The sequence below is a fragment of the Halyomorpha halys genome, unplaced genomic scaffold, assembly GCF_000696795.3.
Source record: "Halyomorpha halys isolate HHAL.00 unplaced genomic scaffold, Hhal_1.1 Scaffold1912.1, whole genome shotgun sequence".
NCBI classification, from domain to species: Eukaryota; Metazoa; Arthropoda; class Insecta; order Hemiptera; family Pentatomidae; genus Halyomorpha; species Halyomorpha halys.
The window spans coordinates 257,623-269,714 of record NW_027110808.1 but is presented as its reverse complement, the minus strand read 5'-3'; the positions used below and the strand labels follow the sequence as shown (position 1 = coordinate 269,714).

The following is a 12,092-nucleotide window of genomic DNA, read 5'->3' as shown; positions in this document are numbered from 1 at the left end:
AGTTCCAACTCAAAATTTAAAAAGTGCCGGGCTGGCATGTCCCTGGCCCGGCAGAATTGAACACGTATTAACTCGCGATCTTTTTGGGTACTAATTCTGAAATTTTAGTACGAATTAGTACTAATTAGGTACTAATTCGTGTATAAGTTTCAACTCTAAATTCGGGAAGTGCCGGGCCAGGGACATGCACCTCAACAAAATGGCCACATAAGATATGATATGATTATAGCTCTATAGATTATTTGTATATTGACATCGCTGAACAACTATTAAATATAAATATAAATATACAAAATAATTAGCACTAGCAAAATTTCGAGCTTATTTTAGCTGGATAATAATGTTCACCAAGAAATTGAATATGACAACTGTTTTACAGAATAGTTCTGAATCAGAAAGTTGCCACAGGAAACTGAGTAAACAGTCTAAGTCCTTAAGAACAACTCGTACTACGCCCACCGAAACTCCAGAAAGAGTTAAGCAAACAGAAGATGAAGTAGCCCCTGAATGTTTGAACGAAATGGTAAAAACAGCTGAAACTTTTGAATATGAATTATTTAGTATAGCTGATTAACTTTAGTAGTTTCATAGGTGACGTTTTTATGACGTATCCGCTTATTGAACCGAGCAAGGTTACACCGTGACTGTTCTACTAGCTTTGGGACAGACTGTAGAAGGTTATCAACCACCAGACTGTGGTGAATACGCCAAAGCCATAATAAAATCTAAACTTTTTCTATGAGATGTTCAACTATTAAAAGCAAAACAACAAAATACTTATAAGCAATAAAGCGATATTTTTTGCATTTTAAAATACCTGAATAATTTAAGTATCCAGGGCTCAACTATCAATTAAATTGTTTTTAACAAATTAAAAGGTTAAAATTGCTTCCAAAACATCAAGTTTTTAATACTAAGATATTTCGAACTGTAAATCGAGATGAATAATGAAGCCGGTAATTTAACTGGGTATGATTCAAAATAAAGTACAATAAACGCATAAAATTAATGTTTATTTCATTAACCAACGTATAACATATCTTCAAGATCACCCAAGCTATGGACAGAGCTGTCGATTATCCGTAATTTATCACTGGATAACCCGAATCTATTTGATAATTTTTTTTCCGATCCCTTGTAAGACACTTAATAAATTAAACTTGAAGTTTTTACAACATCTTGCTTGCCAACACTCAAGACGTCCCACCACTTTTCAACATATGGACCATTTGTTTGCCGTCTGAAACATTTACATTATGAAAATCTTTTAATTTTTTGTTTCCGCCTCTATTTATTACATAATTAGTGTTATTTTTAATACTTCTTGAAATTTCAGAAATATTTCTATGAAAAGGGGACTTGGAGAAATGGGGGCTCCTAGAGGAGAGAGGAGAGGAGAGGAGAGAAGGGAACAAAGTTGCCCCCTTTAGATACCTCTCCTCCCCCCCCCCCCCATTCCTACCCTCTTATAGTCACACCCATCCTAACACTGTAGCTTTGTCTGTACAAATTGACATCATTTATCCAAAATTTTAGTTATCAAAAAAAAAATTACATTTCTTGTTTTTTTGTTTTTGTATTTGCGTAGACAGATCCCTATCTTAACAATTATCTTCAGCTTTTTTTTTTTTTAATTTTCGTCTAGTAGATGAAGGGACATAATATCTGGAGAAAATTAAATTTAAAATTGATATTACTGTATTAATGAAAAATAATATTGATGCTTAATCCAAGTTTTTATTTATTTTTCAATGTTGTAACATAAAGTTTTAACCTAAAGAATACCTCAGCATCTGTCCCTTGTCATCCTGCTGTATCATCTGTACCACTCACACAAGAACCAACTGGACCAATTACCCAGACACCACCATCTAGATCATCAGTTAGACCAGGCAAAAAACAATTTACTAAGCCATCCAGCAGACCTTTAACGAGACCATCATTGTCAACATTACCAAAAGAAGATAAAATGGATACTGGCGATGAAAACATGGTAAGTATTATAGAATTTTTTTCTTTATTCTTGTTTTATAGATCCCAAGATAGTGATAAATATTGAAATTATACTAAAATTATTAAGAAAAGAAAAAGTAATTATTTTCAATTCAATTTAACAATAATTAAACTATTGCATTATCAAATAAAGACTAGAAGGGCAATAAAACCATCATATACTTCAATCCACAAAATAATCCCTGAACATCATATGGAAAGTTTGACATTGATAAAATAGAAGAAGTGAGTATCAAATTTTGCCCAAATGTTCTCAGGTACTGCTCAGAAAACATAGTCCATCCCCGTTGTGCCATATAATCTGTACATTTAGCCTTTCTTTTTTTGTTTTCTAACTATCTCATTGGATTTGAACCTCAGGATTGAGTACACACAATTGTTCACTATTTTCAACCAAAAATTGAGCTAACCATTTTTTCTTCCCATGAAGCCTTCATATTTAACTTTTAGAAATAGATTTAAATAAGCCTTTTCTTATTTAAATTATGAATATTTCATTCAGTTCAGATCCTATTCCTAAACCTAGGACAGAAGGAGGAGTTAAAATAAGTCTTCTTGATCTCTCCTGGTATGAGTTGTGAAACAAGAAATAGGAAATTAATAATAAACAGGAAAATTATTTACTGGTGGACCTGCTTGTGTTTATTTCTTTATTTTCAACATTTTTAATTTTATTTTGTTTGAGTATTGAAATCTGTTGTCAGCTGAAGCCCAGGAATATAGACTGATTCATGGTTGTTGGAAAAAGGGACGTAGCAGCACATTAGAGCAAGAGCTGTAAAGGAGCTTACTGACATAGCACAGAAGGACTGTCTAGATATCCTGGCTATATAGAAGATGAAAAGGACTAACAAAGGCCATATTAAAAAAAAGTTTTTATTGTGCTGTATAGTGGAATTGAGAATAGAAATGAATTTGGTGTGTAGCATTTATGCTACAGATTATAATAGAATAAAATCTGTAATCTTAGATTTCACACCGATTAATCAAAGGCTAAGCATGCAAACTACGCATTAGAGGTCATTTAATCTAATTTGTGTGCTGGTTTGAATGTAAACAAGCAATCAAGAAATTTAATGAAAACAGATTAAGACTTGGCTAAGTTTCCAAGAGTAGGAAGAGGTGAGAATGCACGTACAGAAGTGGGTTAGAAGCAAGAAATGAATTGCATTAAAAAAGCAAAATAAGGAAGTTGAAACTTAAGAAACAATTGTCAATCTTGCAATTTTATAAAATGCTGTAAAACCTCAAGAGGAGAGGAATCTTGATTTAAAATTAACAAGATAAATGGCTGATTCTGGAGGGAGAGGTAAAAGAAAGGTGGTGATATTTCTACAACTTGCTAATCCCCGGAGGATCCAGAAAATCCCAGGAACACCAACTCTAATAACATCAGTAAAATCTTATCCATTGAAGAATATAGAATTCATCATAAAAATGGACACAACAATAAAACTATCAATATTAGACAGGTTCAAGAGAGCGATTCTGAGAAAAAACCCAGGACCCATACGCAAGAATGGTTTTGGGAGAAGCAAGAACAGTGAACTATTTTGGCTTTACAAAGAAATTAGCATCTCCTCAGAAATTGACATTCAAAGGCAAAAATTATTTAGCCATGTTATGAGGATGATCGAGAATAGAATGGCAATTATGTCATACAATAATATACTGGTTGGTGTGCGTCCATGTATTAGACCAAAGATCTGATGGATGGATGGGACAGCATCATTGACAATTTAAGATTCCTGTTACCTATGCAGGTGATAGAGAAATATGGTTGGTGGCTGTTGTGCAGGCCTTCATGAACCTATTGTGACCAATAGACAGGACTCAATTTGAGAGAGAGCTGCAAGAGTACCTCTCTTTAAGAGAACAATTTATATAATTAATAAGTTTATAAATTACAATTATTATAAGTTTTCATATGAATATAATATGATTTTTAAGATCTATAAAACTTATAATTATAAATTTTATAAGTCCTAAAAATAAAAAAAAAGGAGGTTAGTTATGTGCAAAATTAAAAATCTATTTTAAAAAATAACTGCAGCATATTGTAAAATTTTATATTTTTTAATTAACAGGGAATGATTATTTTAAAAGATGAAGAGCCCCTATTTCTTGAAAAGCCCAGAATAAAACGTGCACGATCTCAGGTAAACATTTTTTTTTTTTTTTATGGCCAAGACTTCCCATTGGAGTCCTATACTGCCAAGCATGGTTGGGGGTTAAGGTTTTTCATTTTGTGGGACTGCCACTCATTGAAAAAGTCAACACCCCAGGCCGGATTCGAACCGGCACTGCCAATTGACCTCAAATTGGTAAGACTGTGTCTTAACCACTGAGCTACGGGTGGCCCAAACATTTTTCTTTTTTTATTCGTTCAGGAAACCTAATGCTTCCTTGAGACAGCTTTACAACTAGATAAAGTAGACTAATGTCATTTCAAGTAAATAAATATAGTTATTTGCAAATGAAGTGCATTGTTGGAATAACGGGTTATGGAAATGTTTTCAATGCAAATTCTTATGAAATAAACTGTTTTTAAACTTAAAAAATACCCCTGATTTTGTTTGTCATTGTTATTCTTGAAAATATCCTGAAAGCTCTGTCTTTCATCAAAAGTTTCCTAATTTGAACACACCAAAATACAAAAGTCCATGAGCTATCAGACAATCCTTCCTTTGTCCATATCATTTACTCTTTTAGAACAAGCTCCTAGAGTGGTAATATTTCCTCAGACACTCAAACCAAGCTTGTTTTTAAGACTCAATGTTTTATTTCTTAATGTAACTCGAACTATCTTCTCCATAATTATCATTAACATCGTAATAAATGTACTAGTTTGATTTTTAGGCAAAAACTTATTTAAATGTCAAATAAAATTTAATAATACATATAAATACAAAATAAGATTATGCAATAAGGATTGGTACAAAAATAACAACCAATACTATGATCTATTAAGGTTCATATCGGGTGTTATTCTGGAAACAATCCTGTGTTTAATCTATGGATACAAAATAACATGATTAGCCCTGCTTTAGTGAATTTTAAAATTGTTAACAGTTAACATCTCTTTTTTCACTGCCATTTATATCAGGAGTGATAACAATTACTTGTCCAACACCATTTCCATTTTCTTAACTATAAAATATCATTAAGGACTCACTCTAATACAATCTCTGAAATGTGTCTCTCCCAATGCCAAGCTAAAATTGCAGTTCTCTGAGCTTACCTTATTCTTGTCGCCAAACCAAGAGTGGTCTTTTCCTTCTGGCAAATCCTTTGTCTCCTCCCTCTTACACCCACAGCCTTACTTAAACTATCATTTGTTGAGTAAGAGATTTTTTTTAATATATTTTTAATTGAGAGGGAAAATAGTTTAAGTCATTTTGTTCTCAACAAAATTAGTTTTCATTGAAAAAAAAATTGTTATTTAACTAATTATTTATAGCATTAATAAATAAGCATAAAATAAATTGATATGCTTATGACTGACTAGTTTTAACAGGAAAAGTTGTTTTCTCTGACTAAAATTTTTTAGAACTTCTCCTAAAGTTTTTCTTATCTCAAAATTCCAAATTTAACTTTAACCACTTTTGCATACAATGGCTTATATGTTTTTTAAATCTTTAATGGTCATTAAATCATTCTTTCAGAACAAAAATGCTGAAAATGAACAAGATCCCTTTACACCAATTGATGCAAGTCTAGTTAGCTCTACAAGTGAAGGAGCTGAAACCAAAAGAATGCGTGTTGCAAACAAACCACCCTCCAGAGAAGAACCAGAAAGGCGTTTTGGAAAATCAAATGAGCCATCCCTTAGAGATCCAGATAAAAGAAAAAGGGAAATTCAGGCTGTCAGACACAGATTGGCACAGGATAGATTAAATTTGATCAACAGCAGAGAAAGAAGTGAAGTAAGTGGTAAACAAAGCCAAACCACAGTTGATAGCTATGGTGAACAAAAAAATCAGGATCCAATAAAATCAGAAAATACTCAGAGATCATCCTTCAGGAAATTAGATAACAATGGTCCATCAACACCAAGTAGAGCCAAAGCATCTCCCAGCTATACAGGTTCAGATAAAAACACACAAATGCTTGAAAAAGTTCCTTCATCTCCGAGGCAGTTATCTCCAACTGTAATGAATATGACTATAGCAGAGAAAAGACGGCAGTGGCGACAATCTGGAGAGGCTGCAAATGGAGATCAGAAATTGAGTATCAAGAACACAAATATGCCAGAGATCAAGCCTTCCCTATTCAGATCAAACCAACTGAAAACAAATCAATTAGTAAGAATTAATATAACTATAATTATCTTTAATTCATAATACAAGAAATTTTATTTTTGTTTCTGTACGAGGATATGTGGAAATCTTCTGAATCATATAAGTGGGCCCTTATGTCATTTTTCTTCTTTTCTTTTTCTTATTCTCAGCTGAAGAAGGATCCCATGGAAAAAAAATGTTGAGTAACGCTGCTGTAAGCAACAGGATGATGTACTAGTCAACCTACCCATGTTCCCTATCCGTCCAGGGCTTTATACTGGGATTCAGTCTGTGTATCCATCTCCTGACATGGAGATGACATAAATGACACCATATTTCAGTAGCATAGCCATCTTGCAATAGTCTCCTTTATTCTTTGGGTCCTAGGATTGAATTCACGCCTATTGTAAAAGACACTTACCAACAATTATGTTGTTTCTTAGGAGTCTGTGAGAAACACGCTCGTCCTTCTTAGGGAAATTTGACGTTAGACATACATCACTAGTCTTCTATATGCTATTATTATATTCAGGTCCTGTTTTCAGGCTCCCAAGAGTAGGATATAGCTGACTATGGTCAATGTCAACAATCTGTAGCTGTGTATGGAATGATGAATGATTGTGATAGCACTGTAGTCATTTTGCCATCTTATTGCATACAAATGCAATCCCATCTCTTATATGTTGTGGAACCTCTCATCAATTCTCAAAACAAGATTTGTCCGATACACTTCTTTTTTTATCGCTACATCAGGCACATTGACCTGCTCAACAGACGCTAACCATTTATCTCTGCCTCTGATATAGGTAACAGAGATCCTGCTCCACTTCATCCCTTCATCATCCATTTGGCCTACCATTTGTCTGCACACAATCTAGCATATTCATGTATGAGCTACTGGCCACTCGTTCATCCCTCATCCTCATGAAATGATCAAACCATTTTAATCTTTGTATCTTGATATAAAAGGAGATGATAATTTTCTTGTAATATCAGAACAGTTTGCTGTTTTCCTTTGTTTTTAACGACCATTATGGCTTACAGGTCCTTGGATTTTTTCTTAAAATTAACTATTTCAAATCATTCTAACAGCTTCATACTTTTATTGCTGAAGGGTCTATGTTTTTCTGCTATATTTTACTATTGGTCTTATTAGGGTCTTGTACAGTATAAACTGTTTTTTTTTTTTTTTTTTAACAAGCCTTGAGATTGAGAATCAGGTTCTATTTCTTACTGAAATTCTCCTTCTCATATCCTCTTCCTTGTTTAGGGAATTGTTAAATAGTGGAGCCAAGTTACAAGAATTCTCACCATTACAAAGCTCAGGTCGGAATATTTTAGATTCATATAAGTGAAATTTGAAATTAGGATAGATACAAACGCAAAATACTATAGCTAAGGCTGTAGGTAATCAAATATTTTTAATAAATTTAATATTAAACTCTATAATTAATATATCCATATAAATTTATTTGTGATTCAATTATTGATACTTTATAGGGACAGCGGTATCAAGAAAACATACCCAATGGGCCTATGAAAAGTGCACTTGAGGATGAATCTCTTAAAGTATGTTTTTAACTTCAATAGAATTGATTATAAATGCAGTAACTAGTGGTATTTTTTGAAAATACAAAGCATGATCAGTCTTTCTTGGAATGTTAAGGCTATGTGTACACTATAGTGATAACTGGTAATGGTGTTTTATGCTCAGCATCAGGACAGTCATTAGATATTAACAAAATAAGTTGTAATTAAGTTAATAATAAAAACAAAATTCTTTTCAGAGAATGATCTATATCTGTAAAGATATAATAGTATAATTCATATAAACTGATTATTAATTGTGAAAAAATAAGAAAAAAGTAAATCAAAATCAGTTTTAATGCAATGCTAATATAGGAATAAGGCAGTAGTGGTTAAGCTTATCGAAACAAGGCTTTGGCACTCTGGAGTCTGAAGTTACAGGACAAACTTTTCTCTTGAATAATTCCTGATCCTACTCTGGTTAGATTAGGCTGACAAGAGTGAGGGAAAGTGGAGTAGTCTTGCTCTCTGTTTTCTTTTTAATTTAAATCTTTCTCTATCTAATTTCTCTAATTAAATGAAATTTAAATCATATAGCTTAATGATTTACTACTATTATTATTATTTGTTTTTCAGAGAAAAACCACACTTGTAGAAAAGCGGAAAATGATGATGAAACAAAAAGAAGCAGGTATGAGCGCACATAAACCACCAACTGGGGATGCTATAGCACAACGAACTGGCAAATGTTTTGAGCGTGCAAGTAGGGAGGTAAAAGAAAACATTTATAAATATTTTTAATGATAATATTTAAAGATGATATAATATAGTATGATTTAAAAAAAGATAGAGAATTTGTTTGTTGTTTTTAAAGGTGTAAAACCTTTGCACCTTAAATCTTAACTATCTTTTACTAATTAAATAATTTTTAAAATCTTAATGTTAGTCTTTTTCGGCAATTTCCACACACACCATAATTCACATTAAAATTTCTATCATTTTTCAACAACAAAGTTGTGCATTGTAATGTGACATACTATATTAATTTCCTTAAGTTTTCCAATTTCTTCTAATTGATTTGAACACATCCCATAGAATAATCAAGAGAATGGATACAAATAGCACCGTCTGGGATAGAGGGTTTACCCAGCCTATAAGAGTAGTTTACAGAACTGTCAAAGTGAGGTTTTACATCACTTCTGGGGTTATTCGATACATATATACATAACTTGCTGAGATGCTAATTGTGCATCACACCAAGAATTAAAATGAAGTACCTCTTTGGATCAACCTATGATAGTATGAGTGCAAGACACGGTGTGGAGTGTATGAGTCTCAAGATCTCTTTTCTGATGTGATAACTTAATTTTTTTTATCAGTAATTGTTGAGCCTTGATCCAAATTATAAGACTGTGTAGAAAAAAGTTCCCTTAACCGTTTCTTAACAGAAAATGCATTAATACAATAATCTAAGAATAAACTAATGCAATAGCATAAATAAGCTTTTAATAATCTTGATTCCAGAAACCACCATTGCTTCCTAATCAAAAACGATCCAACAGTGATATCCGAAAACAACCCACTGGTATTCCAAAATCAACCGAAAAGACTACAAGCTGTAAGTCATTGCCAATATTTTTTAATAGCACATTCATCTATGTCAAATAAAACAGTAATATTATTTTTTGGTTTAATTATTTTCAGTACACTCAAACGTCGCAATACAAGATGTACAGGAAGAATTTGTAGAGTCAGATATACCAACAAAGCCCTCAACTACTTCTACTAATGCAAAAGTTACATTGGCTTCAATGCAAAATGTTTATAAAATGCATTACAAAAGATGTGAAGAGCAATTGAGTGAAGTAAAAAGAGCCAAGGTAAGTATTTACAAGTAACCAATAGTATCTATTAATGAAGGCCAATTTTTTAGTCATGCAAAAGACTTTTAAAATATGTCCCCTCTTCAAGTGGTAGAATGGAAGAATGTGATATTTAATGGACATCTTATGCGTTGGAATATAGTAATGTGATACTTAGTCACTGGTACTGACAAGTAACAGGTATGCTAAAATGTGATAAACTGTAAGTATCAGGAACTTTTAGCCCATCCTCGGACTGCTATACAGTAGTGCCTTAAACTTTCATAAATATCAAATAAACTGAAGTTGATTTTGTCTCCCCTACCATGATAGCAACTATTAATATATTGATATATATGATGTTCTGACATATGGAAAACAAAATTAAAAAGATGAATTTATTGCTAGACACCAATAGATTCTCTCCCAATATGCATGAATAAAAAATAAGATATGAGATTGGCTGATTACCTAACCTGTCAATATTAAAAATTAAGAAAGTTTACAACAAAATGAAAAAGACCTTACTTTTGGGATTACCCTTGTACTTTATACCACTATTTACATGAAATACTAATATAAATGAAAAGACATAATGAATATCACATGTTTTGTTATGACTCAATCTGAATAAATTTTCTGAAGTTAATTAAACAGTACTTGCAATTAAAAATAAAACTATATATTTCTGATTGGTAATAAAGTTTTTTCCAAAGTACTAAATATTGTTCAACAACAGCTAAAAGTACTTAAAATAAATTAACCATTTTTATAGTTAAACAATATTACGTTGAACTTCTTGATTATTGTAATTGAATCTCTGGTTGGAATATAAAAAAAGAATATGGTGGCTCTATACAAACAAATTCTAATAGTTAGTAAAACAATTTTAGGTCCATGCATACCTTATTAAGTAAGAATATCTTTCAAATAATATTCCCTTTATCACTTGCTTCAGAACTTCTCCTGTAAAGAGCATCTGTCAAAAGGTGGCTGTTGCCTGTGAATTTGGTCACATAGCCATCAATTTAAAGCCATTGTATATTTAAAATAATTACCTGTCATTCGTTGAAATGCCATTGAAAGAAATAAGTTCTTGAGTTTTATAAGCTAACAAAATCAAATATACTGCCCTCCAAAAAAAAATTAAAAACCAAACAATAATATGACTGTATAATAAGAAATATATGTTGTGTCCACTCACACCTTTCCTTTCTATTTTCTGTTATTCAATTCAAGTACAAACATTGTTTGCTGTATCTTCAGTAATATTGATCAGATTATGATTTTTTCTTTTTTTAGTTGTTTTTATAGATAATTTAACGGTTTTTTAAAGAGCATCTGGTATGTTCCAGAAAACGTAATGTTATTAAATTATTCAAAAAACTTACAAAAATTAAAATGACCACCTTGAGAAAATAGTTAGAATGCACTAAGAATAAACATGGTATAATGGTAATAACACTATAATATAGTATATAGGACCTTTCATGATCCTGGTCTAATTTTGATGATGTTTCAATCTTCTTTTCTTTTTTTTCCATTACCTTCAAATAGCTTATATATGTAATTTTAAATAACATTTATACATTTTGAATTTTACTAAATAAAATTTACTTTTGTCTTTTGTCATAGATAGACCTATTGCTGAAAATGCATTATTAGTACTCAGAGCACTCTGAAATTCATCATAGATTCATTAATACTGCACATCAGAAATTTATCTCAATTACAATACCTTCCTGATCTAATATCTTTAATAATAATCTAATATGTATTTCATCAAAATTAATCACTCACTTTCAAATTATATTTAAGAAATATTGGCCACAACATATGTTAAACTGTATTTAACATATGTTGCGACCAACATATGTTACATTGTACATGGTTCATTGTCTATTAAGAGACAAGGGGAGTATTCACCTACCAACAAGATTATGTGTGTTAGTACGGCAATAACTGATGATTTATCAGAAACAAAAACATTTGAAGAAGCTATCAGCTCTAAGGATTCACAAGAGTGGATCAATACTATGGAAGTATAAATTACTTCCCTGAAAACGAATGATACCTGAACTCTAGTCAATCCAAGAATTCCAGGATTTTATCCAATAAATGAGTCTTTAAAATAAAGAAAAATGCAGAAGGGTCTATTGCAGTATAGGACTCCAATGGGAGTCTTGGCCGAAAAAGAAAAAAAAAAGAAGGGTCTATAGACAAATATTATGCCGGCCTAGTTGTGAAAGGTTTTCTACAAGAGAAAGGTGTTAAATATGATGAAACATTTAGCCCAGTTGCCAAAATGACCACAAATGGATAATAGCAATAGTAGTTCAAAAGACAATGACAATGGCACAATTTGATATTTCAACTGCCTTTTTATATGAACATTGGAAAATGAATATAT

General features: G+C 31.8%; 1 protein-coding gene across 6 annotated transcripts in view; it reads left to right on the top strand.

The window, feature by feature from the left end:
* Positions 1-379: 379 nt before the first annotated feature.
* Positions 380-12,092, top strand: part of LOC106690857 (putative leucine-rich repeat-containing protein DDB_G0290503) — a gene marked incomplete at its 5' end in the record, with an annotated part of 53,591 nt that continues 41,878 nt past the window's right edge. For 4 of the 6 annotated variants that reach the window (XM_014436440.2, XM_014436442.2, XM_014436441.2 and 1 more), the window contains 8 exon segments: positions 380-523; positions 1,781-1,993; positions 4,101-4,172; positions 5,679-6,317; positions 7,794-7,862; positions 8,457-8,591; positions 9,345-9,438; positions 9,525-9,700. In XM_014436440.2, coding sequence (XP_014291926.2) covers positions 380-523; positions 1,781-1,993; positions 4,101-4,172; positions 5,679-6,317; positions 7,794-7,862; positions 8,457-8,591; positions 9,345-9,438; positions 9,525-9,700 — 1,542 coding nt within the window. 6 annotated transcript variants of the gene reach the window in all.